The sequence below is a fragment of the Furipterus horrens genome, unplaced genomic scaffold (genome assembly GCF_987537825.1).
Source record: "Furipterus horrens unplaced genomic scaffold, mFurHor1.1.pri manual_scaffold_1, whole genome shotgun sequence".
NCBI classification, from domain to species: Eukaryota; Metazoa; Chordata; class Mammalia; order Chiroptera; family Furipteridae; genus Furipterus; species Furipterus horrens.
Window position 1 is genome coordinate 45442543 of NW_028327171.1, and position 23557 is coordinate 45466099.

The 23557-nt window shown below is 42.3% G+C and overlaps 1 protein-coding gene across 1 annotated transcript; it reads right to left on the bottom strand.

Annotated features, from left to right (window-relative positions):
• Positions 1-246: 246 nt before the first annotated feature.
• Positions 247-23011, bottom strand: LOC150021001 (transmembrane epididymal protein 1A-like). Its single transcript, XM_090274991.1, has 3 exons — positions 22913-23011; positions 15884-15953; positions 247-1650 (listed from the first exon to the last, which is right to left on the bottom strand). Exons 1-3 carry the CDS (start codon positions 22988-22990, stop codon positions 995-997), a joined length of 804 nt encoding a protein of 267 aa, XP_090131117.1. The 5' UTR covers positions 22991-23011; the 3' UTR covers positions 247-994.
• Between the last annotated feature and the right edge of the window lie 546 nt (positions 23012-23557).

Genomic DNA, 23557 nt, shown 5'->3' on the forward strand with positions numbered 1-23557 from the left:
GATTATATGATGTACTAGCATCTCCTCTCCTCATTCTGGGAGAAGCTCAGTGACTGGATGAAAATTTCTGCAAATTCCAGGGGGCTGACATGCTCAGGGTCCCTCTCAGCTCTCAGTTTCTGCATCTTCAGAACCACTGGGCTCATCTGTACCCCACATTTCATGGCAGTTCCCTCCCTTCTGCCCCCACAAACTGCAATCAGGGCCTTGTCTTTGATCTTACCCAAGAATCACTGACACAAGACATATATGTATCATAGAATTTACTGAACAAGTTGGAACAATGGAGTTGTTTTATATCACAGCAAAAAACACACTGGTAAAGTTATGTAAGTATGATTCTCGTTTCTTACAACCACTTTTGGGAATTTCTCTCTTGCCTCCTTTCTCCCAGGCATGATTGTCTGCTAAATTAATTGCTCTCTCTTTCTCCTGATCCCTTACTCCCTCAGAAGGCAGAAGTAGCCTCTTTCAGTTTAGATTAAAAACAACAAAAACAAGTTCTTATCCTGCTATACTTATTGTAAATAAAAAAAGAGAGAAATTAAGAAAACAGAAGCTGTCATCATTATGCAAAAATGAACCCCCTCTCTTTCACACAGTGAAGCACTTTAGCTGTGGACACACACACCCACTGCCTTGCCTCAGATGGATATAACTCTCCTCGAGTCCCCAGCAACACTCCATCACTATTTTCTCTTTTCATTTTCCCTTCTTGGATCCCAAAAGCTGTCAGAGAAAAGCACTGCTTCTTGTTCTCACTTCATGTAGGTCCATGGCCAGGAGCCATCCTGAGTAGTGAGACAGGAAAGAGACAGACCTGGAGAGAACCGAGTGGTGGGTAGAAGTACTGCTAGGAGCCCAAAGGTTTATTTAGGAACAAGGAAGATGATTACAGTGACAGAAGGCCACAATGTAGACCCTATGCTGTGCACTCAACGGGCATCCTCATAATTTTCATTACAAAATACTAGCACGAAGACAGATTCTAAACCTAGACACCCCCATCCTGCGGCTCGGCCCCTGCCCTGAGTTTCTCCAGCTCTTCGCGGCTGTAAGCTATGGGGCATGGCTGGTACTTGGCACCTGTAGCCTCTGTCCCTGAGGAGCAGCGATGATGCCATAGGCTGCAGATGCCATAGACAGTGGCCAGCAAGGCTGCCCCTAAAATCAGGTGCCAGCAGAAGAAGATGGTGAGGAAGGCGAGGTCCACAGGGTTTTCTGATCGCCAGGGCTGCCCGGAGGGAGGAACGTACAGCACCATGCAGATCTGCAGCAGCCAGGTGCTGAACACCAGTCCCATCCAGGACTTGAGAAACCAGAGTGGGGGCTGGTCAGGGACCCAGACCTCGATGATGAGCACCAGGCCAGCCAGGAACGCGGGCACAATGAAGAGAATGTGCAGGCGGATCTCCAGGGCATCCTTGTTCTCAATGTGGGCTGCCATCAGCAGCGCCAGCACACAGCAGGCCAGGGCTTCAGCCGCTCGCTCCAGCTTCATGCTCTGCCGTGCCTGGCATGACTGGCTCACAATGTCCACCACGCCACTGAGCAGGAAGAACGTGTACATGGTGATGTGCTGCCAGCTATTTTGAAACAAGAATGGCCGCCGAGGGTCCTCCCAGTCTATTATCCTCAGCCGGTTGACTCCTGGGGGGTAGAAGAGGTCAGACATGATGCCAATCAGGCCCATGACAACCTTCACCACTGCTTCTGCAGTTACCCACTTCCACCATGTGTGTCCTCGTTTCTCCCTTGGGGGTAGAGGGGGCTTAAAAAACCTCTGTCCCCGTAGCAAGGCCAAGGACGCCAGCACTGAGTAGTAGACAGAGAAGAGAAAGAAGAACACCGCTGGCAGCAGGTGTCCCTCGAGGGTACCCATTGTCTCCGTATGTGTGTCAGGGCCAACAGGGCCAGAGCTGAAGATGAGCGGCAACCTCACAGGGCTCTCCTCACAGCAAGAGTGGCTGTCTCTGAGCTGTAGAGAGATCTTCCTGATCCAGCCCCACCCCAGCCTCCCACACTTGGAAAGCATACCTCCCTGTGTTGGAAGCACCTGAGTTCCTCCCAGGGTGGGTCTCCTTCAGATACATGGAGCTTCACCTCACTCTGTTCCTCACTTAAATGGGCTACGCCTGGAATTCTCACTTCTGCTCCTCACAGCTGCACTGGTTTACCCTTTATCTTTAGCCCTTTCGCCACACCCCACAACAAAGAGGGGAGGGAAAGAGTTAAGGTCCTCCAGCAAAGAAGGGTGGTGGCTGACTCTCTTCTATGACTATGTTTAGGTGCCAGGCAAATTGCATAGTTTTTCTCATTTAACTCCCTCAACAAGTCTATGAGAGAGTTATTGTTAGGCAAATTTAACAGCTGACATCAAAACTCAGAAGGGTGAAGGGTACCACAAGGTAACACACGTAGCAGCCAGCACAGCAGAGCCAGGGTCCCAGGTCTATTTATCTGTTTACAAAGTCCAGAGTTTGTGCACAGCAAAATGACTGAATATCAGCTCCAGCATTGCAAGTCTTATGATTATAGGCGAGTTACTTTGTCCTCTTCAGCCTCAGTTGCCTGATATGTAGAATGGGAGCTATAATAACTGCATAGGTTTGTTGTGAAGATTAAGTAGAACAATTATGTAGAGTATCTGATACATAGTAAATACTCATTAATGGTAGTGCTTATTAGTAATTTTACTATTGTTATTACTAACATTCCTTGCTAAAATTCTTATGATGATGAAGTTGTGCAAGTATTTCTATGAGTGGTAACAAAGCAGGAATCATAGAAAAAGTAAAAAACAATTATATTAAAATTATAAAGATTTTTAATAATATAAATTAAATATCACAATTAACATTTTATGTATATATTAAATTTCACTAGAAAAACAAACGGTAAAATTTTACTCCAGGTATAACAAAATATTAGTCTATTTACAATGTAGAAAGCTGTTGCAAGTAAAGAAATTAAAAATGAAAACCTCAGTAGGAAAATGGGCAATGACATAAAGTGGCCATTCAAAACAGTAAATGCTTAATAAACCTATACAATTCAAGATAGTAAATCTCACTGGTGTGTGAATGAATAATAAAATCTTCATGATACCTGTTATGTGCTGAAAGTTTGTCTCTCTCCATTATTCATATGCTGATGCTCTAACTCCCACTGTGATGGTATTTGGAGGTGGGTCCTTTGGGAGGTGATTAGGTTTAGATGAGGTCTTGAGAGTAGGGCCCTCATGATGGGATTAGTGTCCTTGTAAAAAGAGGAAGAGAGAAAGATGTCCGAAGAAGAATGTGTATTCTATTGTTGGGTAGAGTGTTTTACATATATATATATATATATTTGATATATATATATATATTTGATATATATATATATTTGATATATATATATATATTTGATTTATTGTGTTGTTCAAGTCTTTTGTTTCCTTACTTACATTCTGTATGGTGGTTCCATTATGTGCATACACCCAGGAAAGGCCATGTGAGCACATGGCCAGAAAGTGGCTGTCTGCAAGCCAGGAAGAGAGCCCTCATCAGAATCCAACCATGTTGGCACCCTGATCTCAGACCCCCAGCCTGTAAAATATCTTCCAGTCTATGAATATCTGTAGTTTAAGCTACCTGGGCTATGGCATTTTGTTAGAGCAGATGAAGCTAAGACAGAATTTTGGTACTGTGAGGTGGGGTGCTGCTGAAAGAAATACATAAATATGTGGAAGCAGCCTTGGAACTAGGTGATGGGTAGAGATTGGGAGAGTTTTGAAGTTCATACTATAAAAAGCCAAATTGCCATGAAGGAACAGTTAAAGGTGATCCAGGGGAAGGCTCAGAAGGAAAAGAGAGCATAGAGAAAGGTACCATCTTCTTAGAGAGTATATAAATAATCATGAACAAACTGTTGGTGGAAATAGGACTATAAAGGTTATTCTGGTGAGGTCTTCAATGGGAATGTAGAACATATTATTAGTGGAGAAAAAGTAATTCTTATTACAAAGTGCCAAGGAACTTGACTGAGCTATGATCATATTCTAGTGTTCCGTGGAAGGTAAAACTTGTGAGAGATGAAATTACAGTTTTAGCTCAGAAGATTTTTAAACCAAGTGTTGAAGGAGAGGCTTGCTGTCCCTTGACTGCTTATATATTAGTAAAATGCAAGAAGAGAAAAATGAGTTGAAGACACAATGTTAACCAAAAAAGAACCAGAACTTAAACATTTGGAAAATTCTCAGTCTGTCCATATTGCAAAAAATGAGAAAGCTTGTTCTGAAGAGAATGCTAAGGGTGTGACTCAACCACCCTTTGATAAGATTAGTATGTGTGAGCCAGATCTAATCACCAGCCTCATCAACACTGCCAGTTTGAATTGAAAGGATGCAACTGAGACCAAATGAAGGAAGGCTATTGGACTTCATAGAGCTATTTGGCTGTGAATGTGTGCTATTCTTCAAGACAGGGAAAGAATGATTCTGAAGGCAATTCAGAGATCATAGAACTAGTTTCAACTAGCCAGATAGTGGCCACCTGGAGACATGGTGGTGGGGCCACCCAGAACAGTGGGGTGGATGGGAATGCCACCCCATGGGGTCCTGAAGGTGGGACGACCACTCCAATGGGCCAGAGAGCTTTTGGGGTTCTTCATTCCCAGAACTACTGTCTTTTTTTGCATTGAGTTGATTTTTTTGTAGTAAAACTTTTAAGTTTCTTTGTATGTATTCTATGGCTATTTTCTTTGTGGTTACTACAGGGATTACACTTAAACTCCTACAGTTATATCAATCTAATTAAATTTTTACCAGCTAAGCTTCAATAACATAGAACAACTCTACTGCTATACATTCTTCTCCTATTGCCTTTCAATTATTGATGCCACAAAATTAAATCTTTATGTATTGTGCATCTAAAATCATAGACTACTAATTGGTTTTAATGCATTTGTGTCTTAAAGTGTGTAGAAAACAAAATGTGGAATTACACATTAATATTATAATAATACTACCTTTTAGATTAATAATTGTTCTTAAAAATGTATTCATCTCTTAAATCACATAGAAAACAAAAAGTGGAGTTCTAACACTTTAATAATTGTCCATTTGTTTACTTTTACCGAGATGTTTATTTCTTCATATAGCTTTAAGTTATTGTCTAGTGTCCTTTAATTTTAATGTGCAACTCACTATAGCATTTCTGGAGGGACAGGTATAGTAGTAATGAACAAATTCTGCTTTTGTTTGTGTGGGAATGTCTTAAATTCTCCCTCATTTTTGAAAGATGGTTTTGCAAGATATAGGATTCTTGGTTTGACATTTTTTCAGCACTTTGAATATATACCAGCTCATTATCTTTGGATCTCCTAAGTTTCTAATGCTAAATCTGCCCATTACTTATTGCAGGTCCTTGTATGTGATAAGATGCTTCTCTTGCTACTTTCAAGATTCTCTCTTTGTTTCTGCCTGTCACTAGGTTGATTATATTGAGTCTTGATGTGGGTCTCTTTGAGTTCATCCTACTTAGTCTTCATTGGGCTTCTTGGATATTTCTATTCATGTGTTTCATGAAATTTGGAGTTTTCAGCTATTATTTATTCAAATGTTCTCTCTGCCCCTTACAGTTTCTCTTCTGGGACACTCGCAATACTTATCTTTGTCTGCTTGATAGTTTCGCACATGTTCACTTCTCTTTAAACTTTTTCCTTTTTGTTTCTCAGACTTGATAATTTTGATTATCTTATATTCAAGTTCATGAATTCTTCTTTTGTCTGAGGAGTCTGCCTTTGAATCCTGCTTGTACATTTTTTATTTCAGCTATTATACATTTCAGTTCCAGATTTTCTTCTTTGATTTCTTTTCATGTTTAAAAAAGATCTTTGTTGATATTTTCATTTTGTTTATATACCATTTTCTGACTTCCTTAATGTCTTTCTTTAATTCTTTGAGCATCTTCAGGACAGTTATTTTAAAATCTTTTTCTTGCAGGTGTGCTATCTGTTCTTTCTCGGGGATGGTTTTGTTGATTTACTTCCTTCTTTGAATGGACCATACTTTGCTACTTCTTCGTAAGCTGTTGGTTTTTTTTGCTGTTGTTGTCATTGTTGAATAAGGGAAATTAGAATCTGGTAATGTGATATCTCTGAAATTTATGTTCTGCCTTCCACAGGGTTTGCTGTTTTTGTTTTTCATGTTTGATTTTATAGGCTATGTCTGTGTTGAGATCACCCTGAGATGTAAACTTAATATCTTCTCAGGGCTCTCCTGTCTGTTCCTTTCCCTGGGCATGTGCAGTGACTTTCTAAATTCCCCTGCACATGCAATTGCTTTTGAATGTCCTAGTCCTTAAATGTGTGGCTCCCAAAAGGTGAAAAAGAGAGAAATGAAATGGAAAAAGAAGGTGCTGGCTCCTTAAATCTCCTGAAAGTTGCTTCATCTGGGGTGTGGAGAGATGACGGCTTGGAACAATGGAGGGACAGTAATGGCTATCCACCTCTGTGTCTGCATGTCTGCAAACTGAAACAGTAATCAGTGACTAGAGTGCAGATCCCTGATATTTGGAGAAATGGGTCCTTTTGTTCACTCTTGCTCTTGCCACCTGTGTGCAAGTTGCTCATGGAATGTGTGTATGCCTGCCTGCCATGGGGTTGGGAGATAGGGGATAGGTATCTGTTGCTGAGCAAAGAGCTGAAATGGACTGGAATTAATAATTTATCATCAAAGCTTTCCTTTGAAAGTTGCAAGCCTTCAATAGACTTCACAGTTCTAAAATAGTCAGATCAGACAAAAGTGCCAGTATAATTGTTATCTAGGTGGGAAGATGATTTCCTGGTGCTTCCTACTCCACATATCTGAGATTCCATCAACACTGTTTGCCCTACCCTGGTGATATCCCCGATGCCTTGCCCCACCCAATTTTCGGGCACACCCAAGCTCTTCCCTGTGGCTTTTCCATATGAATGGCTTGTCTTGGCTCATGCTTCAGAATTTCTAAATTGTCTCAAACAACCAAGATCTGGCCTCAGTGAGCTCTGTACCTCCTCTGATGTGGCTCTAGGCCTGGCACTAGGAGCAACTGGCCTTGCTTTGCAGCTCTGCCACCCCTGGGCACCTTCAAGCACAGCACAAGTAATAGCCATTTTCAAATTGCTTTGTAGCTTATGCTAGGTGGCCCTGGGCAGAACACAGGCAGTGGCTAACCTTGCACCTCCCAGGAGTTCCCTGAGACAGCACACCCAGTGGACAGCTTCAGGCCACATCAAAGCAACAGCACCCAACCAACTTCACAAGTGAGACACTCAAGGCATGAACTCAGCCAGCCCCACAGCCCTTCTGTAGTAAGACCTGCTCTGTGGAGTAGGCCCCTGCACAGCTGATTCCTCACGGTGGTTGGAGGTTGGTGGTCAGTAGTCACAGCCAGTCCTTATAGCTGACTGGACTGGGTAAATCCCTCTCATTGATTGCCAACAGAAATCAAGGCTCAGTAACAAGAGGAGGATATACAAGGCCATGCAGTGTGTGTACCTTTAGTTCTCAGCTTGGGTGATAGGGTAGGCTGTGTCCCTGGAACAAACAAGACACTTAACTATAGTAGGCCACTCTACCAAGCCTGGGAGATGCAGCAGCTCTACCTACTATATAGAAACAAATACAGGGAGATGCCAAATGAGGAGACAAAACAAAACAAAACCAGGCCCAAATGAAAGAACAGAACAAAACTTCAGAAAAAGAACTAAACAAAAATGGAGATGAGTATTCTTCTAGATGCTGAGTTCAAAACACTGGCAATACGGATGTCCAATGAAGGTATTGAGAACCAGAACAGCATAAAAATAATAGTCAGAAATGAAGGATAAACTAATTGAAATAAAGAATACTTCACAGGGAATCAACAGTAGAGTGGATGAAGCTGAGAGTCAAATCAGCAATTAGGAATATATGGCAAAAAAATAAAATGAAACAAATACAAAAACAAAACAAAAAACAAATCTCAAAAAAAGGATTAAAAAATGAGGATAGTATAAGGAGCCTCTGGGACAACTTCAAATGTACCAACATTCACATCATGGGGGTGCCAGAATGAGGAGAGAGCGAGAAATCAAAAACTCATTTGGAAAATAATGAAAGAAAACTTTACTGACTTGGTGAAAGAAATAGACATACAAGTCCAGGATGCACAGAGAGTCCCAAATATGATGAACCCAAAGAGGTTCACACCAAGACACATCATAATTAAAATGGCAAAGGTTAAAGACAGAGAGAGAATCTTAAAAGCAACAAGATAAAGTAGTCAATTACCTACAAAGGAGCTCCCATAAGACTGTCAGCTGATTTCTCAAAACAAACTTTGCGGCCCAGAAGGAATTGGCAAGAAATATTCAAAGTGATGAAAAGTAAGGACCTACAACCAAGATTACTCTACCATAAACCTATCACATAGAATCAAAGGACAGATAAAGAATTTCCCAGACAAGAAAAAGCTAAGAGTTCATCACCACCAAACCAGTATTATGTGAAATATTAAAGGGTCTTCTTTAAGAAGATCAAAAATATAAACAATAAAATGACAGTAAATACATATCTATCAACAATTGAATCTTAAAAAAGGGACAATATAAATAAGCAGAACAGAAACAGAATCATAGACACAGAGAACATTTTGATGGTTCCAGATGGGAGGGGTGTAGCAGGGATGGGTGAAAAAGGAGAAGAGATTAAGAAGTACAAATTGCTTGTTACAGAATAGTCATGGGGATATACAGTACAGCATAGGGAACAGAGTCAATGATAGTCTAATAACTATGTATGGTGTCAGATGGGTGTGCGATTTATCCAGATGATCACTTATGAAGTTATGTAATGTCTAATTACTGGGGTGTGCACCTGAAACTAATATAAGAATGTATGTCAACTATAATTGAAAAATTTAAAAAGTGATTAAGAAATAAGTGTGGTAAAAAATAATTAAAAAAACCTAAAGACACTGCAATAGTGAATGGCTATATAAAATACTTTTCCCATCCTAACAACACTAGACCCTGAGAATTCAGAGTTTTAGCACCAAAGTGAAGAATGATTCCACCAAAGGACACTCTGATTTAATTGAACTGGAAACTAAGGCAGTCACACAGATATTTCAGGCTTCTTAAGGCACAAGGCAAAGAGGTAAAAAAGAGGGATACAGTATTGGTTGGGGCAAGTGGTTCTAATTAACACAGGGACATAGAATTGCTGCTAAACAAGGTGGTGGGGAGGAAGGGGTGTGACTGAAACACAGGTTTCTTTACCAGGTTGCTTTCTTAGGCTATGTGCCCAGTGGCAGTTAAAAAAAGATGCTTCCACAATCCTATGTAGGCAAGACCACCAAAGCTATTTGATTCATTTATTCATTCAACAATGAATGGTACTAATGCCAGACACTATCCTAGGCCCTGAGGATACAGCAATGAAGAAAAGACACAAGAAAGAAAGAAGTATACAAGTAAACAAGAAAAATGGTAGGGAATGAAAATGATAAGCTCCCTGCCCAAATAAGGCTATTTTAATAGCGGGTGACTCCTTCAGATAGAGCCATTAAAGAAAACTTCCAAAAAGTGACACTTAAACCAAGATCAAATTAGCATCAGGGTCCAGCCATACATACAATATGAGAATGAGTGTTTGTGTCATTCTATCACAGAAAACCAGAGGAAGAGGTGTGTAAAAGCAAAGACCCAGGTAAACCCTTCTCCTGATGATGATGTATGCTACTTCCAGTCTTTCCAGTAGTGTCCTTCTCTTTCTAACCTGAATCAGATTTTTTTTTTCACCATTAAGAACCTTGATGGGGGCATTCCAGGTAATAAGGCCATGAAAAATTGGTCTTTCCTTATCTAGTTTTTCTATTTTCCTTAACTAGTTTTTCTATTTTCCTTGTCTATTTCTTACAATGGGCAAGCATTATTTTTGTATAATCAAAAAGTATCTGAAAACTTAAAATCAATGATGCAATTTTTAATGCATAGATTAAAAGCTGGGTATGAGAAAATAAAAATGTGGCTGTTTCTGGATGTTTGTTTTATGGAAAATATTAATTTGTGTTTATTTTCTTATATTGTCCAAATATTCTAGGAAACTTTATTAATTTAATTTTTTTTTTTTTTTTTTTTACTGTGTGGTTGCCTCTCACTCGTGCCCCTAACTGGGGACCTGACATGCAACCTAGTAATGTGCCCTGACTAGGAATCGAACCAGTGACACTTGGCTCGCAGGCCGATGCTCAAGCCACAGCAGCCGGGGCTTTTATTAATTTAATTTTATGGTAAAAATTTTAACATGAAAAACTTTAGCGCTGGCTGGTGTGGCTCAGAGGATTGAGTGCAGGCCTGTGAACCAAAGGGTTACTAGTTTGATTCCCGGACGGGGCACATGCCTGGGTTGTGGGCCAGGCCCCCAGTTGGGGGCACATGAGAGGTCACTTCCCCTCTCTCTAAAATAAATAAATAAATAAAATCTTTAAAAAAACAACAACAAAACTTTATAAGCAAGCACTCTTCTCAGCTGTTAAAATATTTATTTATATGTGTATATTTATGTGTACAATTATTTATAAAGATATAAATGTAATATTGACAATGTTTAAAGACCCCAAAAAGCACAAAGAGAAGTTAAAAGAGTGAGATAACATAGCAAATGCCAACACAGAATGAACAAGTGTTAAGATTTTGTCATGTCTGATTTCAGGATTTAAACAAAAACAAAAACAAAAAAAAAATTCAAGTCCTTCCGATCCCCTTCCCATATGCCCCTTCCTCCAATATCATGAGTTTGGACTGGATCTTTCCTGTCATCTTTCATTCATCATTTTATATATGGATCTCTCTATTTATATATGTGTGTGTATATACACACACACGCATATATATATTTCCTAGTTCTGTAGAAACAAGCAAGAAGCTCTTCCTTGAACAAGGTACTGATCATGACTCAGAACCCATGGAAGTAAGTGAACTTCCTTTGTACTGAAGACAGTGCAGTTAAATTTTAAAAAGGGGACATAATATAGTCCTGGGTGGTGTGGCTTAGTGGATTGAGAGTCACCCCACAAACTGAAAGGTCACTGGCTCAATTTCCAGTCCTGGCAAATGCCTAGGTTACAGGCCAGGTCCCCAGATGGGGGCATGTGAGAGGCAACCCATTAATGTTTCTCTTCCATATCAATGTTTCTCTCCCTCTCTTCCTCCCTCCTATCTCTTCTCTCTAAAAGTAAGTAAATACAATCTTTTTGAAAAAGGATAGGGGTATGATGCAAAAAGTCATGCAAAAAAATACAATTGATTGGAACCATGTGTTTGAGTGGCCATGTTCCAATAAACTGAGTGCACAGATGTATTGGTCCTAAATTCCTCTACTCCCAACTGCTATTTTATCCACCAGGTAACCAGCTAAACAGGACTAACCTTTATCACGGACACCCACCAAAGTGAGCCACGAGTCCCTTCTCTGTCTGTTTCTCCAATCTCCCAAGGTGGCAGTTATTCATTATCTGCTATTCTCTGAGTCTTCCTGGTTACAAAAAAGAAACAATGTCTGATAATAATCACTTAACACTTGTTGACTGATTGATTAATCTTTAGCAGATGAGGTTCAGTTACTGAAATCTCAGTCAGTCATTTTAAGTCTTTCAGTTGAAGAAGAAAATCCTTAGCTTCATCCATTGTTACAGAAACAGGGGAGTCCAGAAACAAACCCCAGAGTTTGCGCTGGGAGATAGGGAAAAGGAAGCAGTTTTCAGGATGCCTTTGCATGCCTGGGGCTATTGGCTGGAAACTTAGTTGCACCAAGATCCTCTTTGAAACTTCCAAGGCTCAGGAAGATGGGAGGAGTCTTGGACTGTGGGATTGTACGGAAGGAGCCTACAGAGCCTGCATAGGGTTCTGTGAATGGTCAGTACTGCTTGCAACACTCACTGCGTCAGAGGACGCAGTCAGGGATATATAAGCAGCTGCGGACATTTTAGGGTGTGCTCCCTCCATGTGACTTGGAGGAGGGGGCCGCCAGGCTGCTTTAAGAAGAGGCTCCCGCCATGCGGTTTTGAGAAGGAGAGGAGATCCATGCTGTTTTCAGGAAGAAGGCAGTTTACAAGGAGGCTGAGAATCCAGGCAATTCTGCATTGAGAGCTGAAGGGCACCACAGCACAGAAAGGACCTCCCCAATCAGATTTGAATGACTGGCAGCTACTTTTAAAGCTGAACTGTGCCTAGGAAGTAGGGAAACGGTGTTTCCGACTTTCTTAAGACTGGCCAGGCCTGGGAGGGGGAGGCAGAACTATATGCAAATAAACAATTCTTTTTCTTTTCACAAAACTCTGGTATTGAGAGTTATAATTCTGGTAGCGGGCAATTGGGCCCCTAACTAAACAGCCCGTGGGTTCTGTTTCAATCAAAGCAGCCCAGGGGTCTGTTACACCATGACTAAAGGGATTTTAGGCATCAGCTGGCAGGAGCTGAGATGTGTTGCTAGGCAGAAGGGTTCCTGAAAGCAAATCTGACTTAGACCTTCTAACCCAGTAGTTTTCAAGGCTGCCCTTTAGAATCACCAAGGAACTTTATTAATGTTAGCTTCTCATTCCATCTGACATTCTGATGGAATTGGTCAGGGGTTCGGCTCGGGCATTCATTTTGAAATCTCCCACACAGACACAGAGGGCAAAGGCTATACAATTGCACCTATACAAGGTATCTAGAGTAGTCAAATTCATAGAGACGAAAAGTAGAATGGTGGTTGCCAGGGTCTGAGGGGAAGGGGTCTGGGGCATTGTTTAATAGGCACAGAATCTCGTTGGGGAGCATGAAAGCATTCTGGAGAGGGATAATGGTGATGGTTACAAACAGTGTAAATGTACTTAATGCCACTGAACTGTGTACCAAAAATTGATTAAAATAGTAAATTTTGTTTTGTGTATTTTGCCACAATTTTAAAAAATGAAAAATAAACTCTCCCCTGGTGATTGTAATTTTCAGTCAGGTTGAGAACCACTTTGTGTTGTCTGAGTTACTGTTGGAAGAGTGGGTCCTGCCCTCTCCCTTGAGTTGGCTCCTTACTCCCCTAGGTGTTGTTTTGGTTTCAACTACTGCTGCTACTTAGGGCAGAGAAGTTTCCCTTTCACTTTTCCTTTAGCATTTGTCACCTGCCCAAGACTGGTCCTGGAAACCCTCATATTTTCTGTAGCCCCTCTGCAGCTAGTAGCAACATTTCTGGTAGAGGCTGAATGGTAAACTCTCTACCAGCAGGGATTTTATTCTCTGATCTCTTCCAATATCTGGGGCTGGAGCCTCTTCCCACCCCTCTCATTTTCCAGACCTAGATGTGCTTGGTTTAATTCAACCCCATAATCTTACTCATGCAGGTATAAATCATACAGTGGGGCTGATGAGCTCTTTTTATGTTCTCTAATGAAATGTCATGTGTACCTAGTGTGTAACTCAGATGTTAGCTGAAGTCATCCTATCTTTTGAAATGTATATGAAATTGATTCAGCACCTGTCCCACATCCTGGGGGAAGTCTAATGATCAGTCCAAGGTTTCTGAACATTCCAGGGATGGGATTTTCCTCCCATCTGAATTTAATTGTCAGAATGTGCTCTACAAACATTCTGCGGCAGCACCTTTAGCTCTGTTTTTGCAGTCTGACCCAGCAGGGAGATTCAGCTCCTTTTCATTGATTCCCACCTCTTCCCTTTGTCACGCAAAACAAAAACACTTACACAAGGCATCTCTGTGTGCATTAGGCTATATTACAGGTTTGAGAATGATGATCAGGTGTTATATCATGCCAAAGCTGAACTCTCAGTGTTGGCTATTAGATATTTCTGTTCTTAAAGTCTTTCAGTGATAACCATATGATTCTATTCATATAAATTTCCCAAACTGGCAAAACTAACCTAGGTATTAGAAGTCAGGTTGGCATGAGGGGGTGACTGGGGTGAATCACAAGGGGGCTTTTGGGATTCTGGTACAATTCTGTTTCTTGATCAGATGCTGGTTACATGGGTGATTTTGGAGAAAGCTAATGAGCTGTACACTTGTGATTTGCACACTTTTCTGGATTCAGGCTATGTTTCAATAAAAATAATTTAGAGTAAACAGTACAGAACACAGACTTATGGTTAAGAAGGAGGCATAGGTAAACATGCCTCACCTCTGCATACAACTATATCAAAAAATGCAAGTAGACTACAAAACAAATTTCACTCAGAATTGTCAGAAAATTGAGCTGTGTGGAAGTCCAACAACCAAGTATTTAAAGAAACCACATTCAGCCAGACAGGTAGAAGGGGCAAAGATTCAGAGATTGTGAAGAGGTACAGAGGTTGGAGAAGCATGGAGATAGGAACAGGTAGTCCCACATCCAAGTGTGGTGCATAAAAAATGGGAGGGATACCTCAGGAATGAGGGATCCCAGCCCCAGTCCATACCACCCTGCCCAGGGTCCCAGCACCATGAATATAAGTCCCCATAACTTCTGTCTGTAAAAACCAGTGGGGGTTGAGGCAGTGGAAGAAACTGTGTCCTCTTGAAGGGCCTGCAACAGACTTAGGACTCACACAGAACCACTTCCTCTAGGATTCAGCACCAGGGAAACAGCTGGAAGGGCACCAGTTGCATATGGGGAGAAAGTGAAGTGCAAGTGGGGAGATAGCTTTCTCCTGGGCAAAACTCCAGAAGCCAGGCAGAAGCATTGTTCCCTCTGTGAGTCCTCCCCCACACAGAGCACAGAGCAGTGACACAGTTTGCCCCACCTTGGTAATTACCTAAGCCTCTACTCCATACAACTTTACAGGTGTGCTAAGACAGGAAGTCAAAGCAGCTCTACACAGAAACAAACACAGGGAGGCTGCCAAAATGAGGAGACAAAGATATACGGTCCAAATGAAAGAAGAGAATAAAACTCCAGAACAAGAACTAAATGAAATGGAGATAAGCAACCTATCAAATGCACAGTTCAAAACACTGGTTATCAGGATGCTTCAGGAGTTCATTGGGTACTTCAACAGCATAAAAAAATTCAGGCGGAAATGAAGGTTGCATTAATGAGATAAAGAAAAATCTACCATGAAACAACAGTGGAGAGGATAAAGCTGAGAATCAAATCAACAATTTGGAACAAAAGGAAGAAAAAAAGCATTCAGTCAAGACAGCAGAAAAAAAAGAAATAAAATAAATGGGGATAGGCTTAGGAATCTCTGGGACGTCTTAAAATGTACCAATATCCGAATCATAGGGGTGCCAGAAGGAGAAGAGGAAGAGCAAAAAATTGAAAACTTATTTGAAAAAATAATGAAAGAACATTTCCCTAATTTGGTGAAAGAGATAGACATATAAGTCCAGGAAGCACAGAGAGTCCCATACAAGCTAGACACAAAGAGGACCACACCAAGACACATCATAATTAAAATGTCAAAAGTTAAAGAGACTTCCGGTCAAAATGGAGGTGTAGACAGACATGCTGCATCTCCCTCCACAACTAAGAAGGAATACAACTACCTCAAAACTAGAAACAACCAGAAGTTCCAGAAAATCAAACTGCATGGAAGTCCAGCAAACAAAGATATAAAGAAGAAATACTCATCCAGACAGCTAGGAGGGGCAGAGCTGGGGCAGAGAGGATGCAGTGTGGTGGCGGCATCAGCAGTGGCAGTGGCAGGACAGCAGAAAGGTCAGGAGGGACATCTGGGGAGCATTCCCAGTTCCACCGCAGCCCACGGTCCCAGCACCAGGGAAAATCAAGCCTCATTACTTCTGACTGCGCAGACCAGTCGGGGTTAGGGTGGAGGAAGAAACTGCCAGTCTCAGCAGAGTCTGCTTATTTAAAGGTCTCCCACAGTCCTAGAACATCTGCAGACCCACCCACTCTGGGAACGATGGCCAGGGCAGCAGCTAGAGGGGCGCCAGTCCACTGCAGAAGTAGGAGAGGTGCCTGGAAAAGGGGTGAGTGCTGAGTGGGTGGTGCTGAGTGGGCAGCATTGTTCCCTCTTGGACCCCTCCCCCACATACAGCGCCACAATGTGGTGAAACAGGTTCCTCTGTACTGACAAATCTCTAAGGCTCTGCCCATTATAATGTAGCAGGAGCGACAGCTCTACCTGGGACTCGGAGGCAAACAAATATGGGAGCCTGTCAGAATGAGGAGACAGAGAAGTATGGCCCAAAAGGGGAAATGGATCAAAGTTCCAGTGGGAGAACTAAGTGACGAGGAGATAGCCAACCTAACAGATGAGGAGATAGACAATCTAACAGATGCATAATTCAAAACACTGGTGATAAAGATGCTCACAGGCTTGACAGATATGCTTGAGTATGGCAAACGCATAAGAGAAGAAGTGAAGGCTATGCTAAGTGAAACAAAGGAAAATCCACACAAAACCAATGATGAAGGGAAGGAAACCAGGGTTCAAATCAATGATCTGGAACATAAGGAAGAAAAAAACAGTCAACCAGAGCAGAGTGAGAAAGCAAGAATTGAATAAATGAGGAAAACTTCCCAAATTTTGTGAAGGAGATGGACATACATGTCCGGGAAGCATGGAGGGTCCCAGGAGAGCTGGACCCAGAGGGGACCACACCAGGATGCATCATGATTGAGATGACAGAGGTGAAAGATAAAGACAGAGTCCTGGGGGCAGCAAGAGAGAGGTGGAGAGTTGCCTACAGGGGGGTGCCTATAGGACTATCAGCTGATTTCTCAGAGGACACTTTGCAGGCAGGAAGGGACTGGCAAATAGTATTCAATGTGATGAAAGGCAACCTGCAACCAGGATTATTCTATCCAGCAAAGCTATCATTTATAATGGAAGGGCAGATAAAGTGCTTCCCAGACAAGGTAAAGCTAAAGGAGTTCATCATCACTAAGCCATTATTATATGAAATGTCAAGGGACTTACTTAAGAAAAAGAAGATCAAAATTATGAACGTTAAAGTGATGGCAAACTCACAACTATTAACAACTGAATCTAAAAAATAAAAACAAAATCCAACTAAGCAAACCAGAATAGGAACAGAAACATAGGTATGGTGATCATTTGGAGGGTTACCAGCTGGGAGGGGAGAGTGGGAGAAATAGGGAAATAGTGTAGGGACTAAGAAGCATAATTGGTTGGTACAAAATAGACAGGGGGATGTTAAGAATAATGTAGGAAAGGGTGAAGCCAAAAAACTTATATGCACAACCCATGGACATGAACTAAGGGGGGTTGGATTGCTGGAGGGAAGGAGGATGCTGGGCAGAGGGGAGCAAAGGGGGAAAAAATTGGGACTACTGTAACAACATAATCAATAAAATAAACCTAAAATAAAAAAGTTAAAGAGAAAGAGAGAATTTTAAAAGCAGCAAGACAAAAGCATAGTTACCTACAAAGGGGTGCCTATAAGACTGTCAACTGATTTCTCTAAAGAAACTGCAGGCAAGAAGGAATTGGCAAGAAGTATTCAAAGTACTGAAAAGCAAGGACCTACAACCTAGATTACTCTATCCAGCAATGCTATCATTTAGAATGAAAGGGCTTCCAAGACAAGGTAAAACTGAAGGAGTTCATCACCACCAAGCCATTATAATATGAAATGTTAAAGGGTGCTATATAAGAAAAAGAAGAAGATCAAAACAATGAACATTAAAGTGGCAATAAACTCACAACTATCAATAATTTATTCCAAATAACAAACTAAGCAAACAGGCAGAATAAAAACAGAATTATAGATATGGAGATCATTTGGAGAGTTATCAGTTGGGAGGGAAAAGGGGGAAATGAGGGGAAAAGGTGCAGGGATTAAGAAGCACAAATTTGTAGGTATGAAATAGACAGGGGGATGATAGAACAGTATCGGTAATGGAGTAGCCAAAGAACTTATATGCATTACTCATTGGCAGGAACTAAAGTGGAGGGGATTACCAAAGGGAATGGGGGTTCAGTGTGGAGGGGGGAAAGAGAAATACTGGGATTTCTGTAATAGCATAATCAATAAAATATATTTTATAAAATAAAAAATACAGAACACAGAAGAAGCCTGTCAGCAACCTTGTGTCCAGGCATGTAGCTTGGCTCTCTCTCCCCATCCAGACTTCCCCAGATCAGTATACAGAATTCTCCCACCCACCCAGCATCTGCATCCAGAGGTCAGTTTTGAGTCGACTTGTTAATGTTTCAAAAAGGACCAAGAGAAATGCAGACTCCCAGCATGTTGTCCATGATGAGCCTGGCTATAGACGGCCCCTCACATACCCTTCTTCCTAAACATCCTTATCACAGTTGGCCAGCGAGAAGTCAACAGACCTTCCAGGTGTCCACTCCCCACTCCTTCCACCTTCCCTATCAGCCTGTCCTCTGGAACCTTCCAACCAGTCAGGAGAGAGACTTTGTCTCTGCTTCTGGCCTTCCAGAGAGGCCGGGAAACCATTCTGCGCAGTGTGACAGACAGACTGACAGATCCTGAAGCAATCCCTAGAGCTAAACAGCCCCCAGAAAACAGGAGCATTGATCATGGGATGGGAAGTCAAACTGTGGCTCGTTAGTCTGTTTACTTGTGGGTATCCTCAAAGGACAGCTCTGAGCCTGGACACCCCATCCTGCAGCATGACCTCTGCCCTAAGCTTCACCAGCTCCACCGCTGGGGCCCACCAGGCATGGTGGGAACTGGCACATTCTCTTCAATAGGAGGAGCAACCATAGTATCAGAGGCTGTAGATGGTAGCACTTAAGGCCAGGCGCCAGCAGAAGGTGGTGAGGAAGCTGGGACATGAGTGGGTAGGGGGCACATATCACGTACAGCTGCTGCAGTCAGGTCAACAGGCTGTCCATGCCTTGAGCACCTACATCGAAAGCCAAGGCCTTGGCTGCCCACCCCAGGTTCATGTGCAGCTGTGCTAAGCCCACCCAGTTTATTACAGCCACCACATGCTCAGCAGGGAGAACGACAAACCAGTGACCTGCTGCTGTGGTGTGTGGAGTAGGACCAGCTGCTTAGGCTCTTCCCAGTCCATCATGACCATCTCTTATATCCTCGAAGGACAAAAGGACTTAGCAAGGTTGATGTTAAGGAGGCAACTGTTTTCCCCACCTCTTCTTGCTGCTGCCACCTCTGCCCTCACAGTTCTTGGTAGGACACGGTTCCAACAGGACAGGGACACCAGCCCCAAGGAGAGGAGCCCAGGACTCATCACAGGGAATGACTGCCTTTTCTATATCACCACCCACCTCTGCCCAGAGAAGCTGCAGCCAACTGGGCCTAACCTTCTTGCCCTATCTTGGCCTGTGGTGCTACCATCACCGTGGGGGGGGGGTCCCCCTCTTGTTGCTGGTGAGCTGGGGCTCTGGAGATGGGTCCCACAGACAATGGTCTCAACAGCTTGGAGGAGCCCTGATCTTGCTTGGTTTAAATCTCTGGCAGTTCCCTCGAAATGATGCTTGTGTTCAGTGAGACGAAAACAGCTTTTTCCACCAGAGAGGGGGACCCACAGGAAAACTCTCTGAGCTCTGCAGGTTCTACTGTCCTGTGAGACCACAATTCCAGGCCCTCCACCTAGACTACCTTTTCCTCAGAGTATGTATCTGCGGCTGTGTTGTCCCGGGTCAAGTTAAGAACCAACCTCCCAGCTTTTTTGAAACCACTACAGCACTTGGACGCTCAGCATATGAAGATGAGTAGGGTTATAATATGAGGAGCCTTCCTCCTTTGTAGCAAATATTCTCTTTGATGTCATAGTGTCTCTTCTTACAATGGTCTAGTTAAGGACCCTCAGGGTATCAGCTAGCTCTAAATTCTGAGTATTAACAAATTCAGCTTCTCAGATTCATGAAGTACAGGGGACACAGATGGGTACCGAGAGGAAGAGATTGGTGGACCTGTTATTCTGTTTGGCTGCTCAGCATCTGGACCTCCTTCCTCTATCTAAAGAATTCCCACCGCTAATGGCCAAGTAGGAGACAGAGCTCAGCTTTCCATAAGGAGCTGGCAATGCCAGGTTTGTCCTTAGTGGGACAGGCCCTGTACACTTGTTCTGGACTTAGGCTTGGCTCTTAGCTTTCCAAATGACTCCCTCAATAAACCCCATTTCTTCTTCAATCTGCCAGAGATAGTTTTTGTGGTTTGTGGCAAGACCCCTGCCTGAGGTGAGGGGTTTCATCTCCACGTGACCCCAGCTCCACCCTTTTAGATAAAGATGTTTGGTTGTCTCTCTTCCTCCCTTCCTTTTCCCTTCCTCATGCCCTCCTTTATATTATGAATGGGCTTCTTTCTACTCCTATTCCTTTCCCCTAAAAGTCATCTTAGAATAGACCCAAGTGGCTGCCTCAGATTCCAGTGGCTTCTCTGCAGTTTTTCAGCCCAGCGGCCTTTCTGAACCTCATCAGGACTGGCTCAGCAGCCTTGGCACTGCTACTCAGGCCTTTCTCTGGGGATAATTCAGTGTCCCCACCACCACTGCCCCCCATTGCAATGTCCTCCAGCTTTGCACATATGCAATGATGAGAGTTGCATGTGGACTTGGGCAGGCAGTTGGCTGAGAAGCAGAGCTGGGTGTGCTCTTGCTATAGTTGGTCTTTCCCATGTCAGACCTGCCTGGCTGTGGGAACTTAGCATGACAAATGTGGCACCACACATCTAAGGGTAAAGGATGGATTATTCAGTAGATCGTGTTGAGAAAATAAGTTCCTTCTAAGGAAGAACATAAAAATGAATCCCCACCTAACAGTGCATATGAAAGTGAACTCCAGATTGAGATATGAACTACATGTCAAGGATAAACCTATAAAGTTAGTAGAAGAAAGTGAAAGAAAATATAGTATGTTTTTGGGATATGAAAAGGCTTAAAGTTGTAAAAGCTCAAATCATATGGGTAAATGGTTAATTTATTTAATGAAATTGATTACATAAAATGCAGGAGTTCTATTCTATGAAGGACATTATAAAAAAGTTAATAGGTAGAATTGGAGAATACATTTGCAATATTTAAAACTGACAAGGTATTAAAATGATTCTAGACTACACAAAGAAATTCTAGTGATCGATAAGGAAAATAAAACCCAGCAACTACAGTAAAAAAAAATGGGCTCTGGCCAGATGGCTGTTGATTGGAGCATCATCCCATACACCAAGATTTGTAGTTTTGATCCCCGATCGGGGCACATAACTAGGCTACAGGTTTGATTCTAGGTTGGAGTGCATATGAGAAGCAAACAGATTGCTGTTTCTCTCTCTCATCCATCTTTCTCGCTCTCTCTCTTACTCTCTCTCTAAAGTCAATAAGCATATCCTCAGGTGCAGATTATTATTTTTAAAATGGGCAAAAGACTTGGACAGGTAAACAATAGAGGAGAAACCCAAGAAGCTAATAAGCATATGACAGGATGCTCAAAATCGCTGATAATTTGAAAAATGCAAATTTAAACCTTCATGCGATATAATTTTGCACCTATTAAACTGGAATTATCCAAAAGCCTGGCAATGCTAAGTTGAAGGGGATTTGATGACAAAGAAGTAAGTCTTGTGTCAATGATGGAAGTGTAGACAGGTGAGCTATTTTGGAAAAGAGTCTGGTTCTATTTGGTCAAATGGAGTCCTACATATGCACACCCTATGACCTAGCTATCCTGCCCCTGTATGTATGCCCCAGGGAAATCCTTACATAAAACGATTAGGAATCACTTAGAAAGTTGCTTATCACAACACGTTTCTATAGAGTTGAAGGCAACCTGAGTGTTCATTGCTGGGAGAGTGGGGTGACTACACAGGATGGGGCATTTTGCAGAGGTTAGATGGCTTGAGCTGGCTGTCACACAGCAACACGTTAACGTGTTAAAGACAAAGAGGAGGAAACAGAGTAAGATGTAATGCATATACCATTCACATAAACTTTAAAATATACACATATAAACCAACAATGCACATTTTGCAAGAAAATGTTCAAATAAAGATGCCCATTTACAGCAAAATGATGACCTATGCAGAGAGGCGAATGAAAGTAGGGAATAGGGATAAAAGAGTGTAAGTTAATCTCTAAAATAAGCAAAGGGCTCTGTGTAGAACAAGGATAATAATGTGGTATGGACTAAGCAAAGTAGGAAAATTCTCAAAAGGACCAAGCCTGTTCTGCCAAGGCAAACAAAATAGAGCAAGAACAAAAAGGAAGACAATATGTGTACATAAAACCTTGATTATACAAGGTAGAATGTGATGTGGGCTCCATGGCAGGTACTGAGAAAGGGCCATGGAGACAGGGCAGGGAGAGACTCTGTCCATGTTGGGAAAATTAGAGGAGGCTTTGTGGAGAAGGCATCAAGTTTGAGTGAATGTTACCTACCTAAGAATAGGCCTCTTTCCCAGGTGGCTCACATAAGAGAGGTCTGTTCATGTCAAAAAACAAAAAAACAAACAAAACAAAACAAAAACCTTGTTCACCCACTTATACAGCATTTGGAATCAAACTTTATCAGATTGTCACACCAGAAGTCCCGTCCTCACACCAGTGACACTATATATCCTGACGGATGTCGGGGAGACCAGAAGATGGCCTCCTGGCTGGACGCAGAGCCCTCTCATGGACCCAGGGACCTGGGCAAGGCCTTCTTCAGTGGCTAGTTGTAACTTGCTCTCTGTGTTGTAATGCCCTCCTGTTATCCCCATGTAAAGCTCAGTTGTGGATGAATAAAAGAAAAGATCTAAGTTCAGCCAGCCAGAGAGGAACTGGTACCAGGGCCAGTGGCGATCTCATGGCATCAGCTCCCAGCAATGGCAGATAAAGGGATAAATCACCCTCCCTCTACAGAAACTACAGAAGTTAGAGGAGACATCAAACCATCACTGAAGGCCTAACAAAAAAGAGAAATTGGTAGAGTAGAACAGGGAGGAGAAAAGAGCCAAAATGAGTGAATATTTGCTCCTTACCTGAGATGTGTTCACCCACTGGGAGAAGGCGGCTGACAGGCTAAGCTTCTTAGGTGAGTAGGGGGAGTGGTTCTGCATTCCACAGTGTCCTGGAGACACACAGGAGTAACTTGTTAACTCAGCATCCTGACATTTTTGCCTTGGAGCTGTCTGCCAATCCTGTGAATCTAGAACATAGGACTGGAGGGACAGAGTTGGTGATCACTGTCGAAAGAGCTGCAATTGGAAGTGGGGTGGGAACTGATTCTGTGGTCACCTAGAATATTCTCTAGCCTTGTTCCTGGACTGAGTGCCCTCAGGTGCTGGCAGAAGAACAGGAGGCCCCTCTCTGGAAGAAGATCTTAGACCTCAAATTAATTTACAAAATAATCATTTCAAGTAAAATGTCCAGAAAGTGCACAGGCACATGAGGCATGTGATGGAAAATTATATACATCAGAATCAACAGAGGCCATAAACAATAGAAAGAGGCCCATGGGGATTCCAGATGTTAGTTTCTAGATACAACCTGTAATAAGGCAATGATTACCATGTCCATGGAAGCAATAGCAGAAATAAGTTTTATGCAAGGATATGAAAATTTTGAAAGCAACATTGCAGACTTAAAAAATAGAAAACCAATTAGATATTCTATAACTGAAAAGT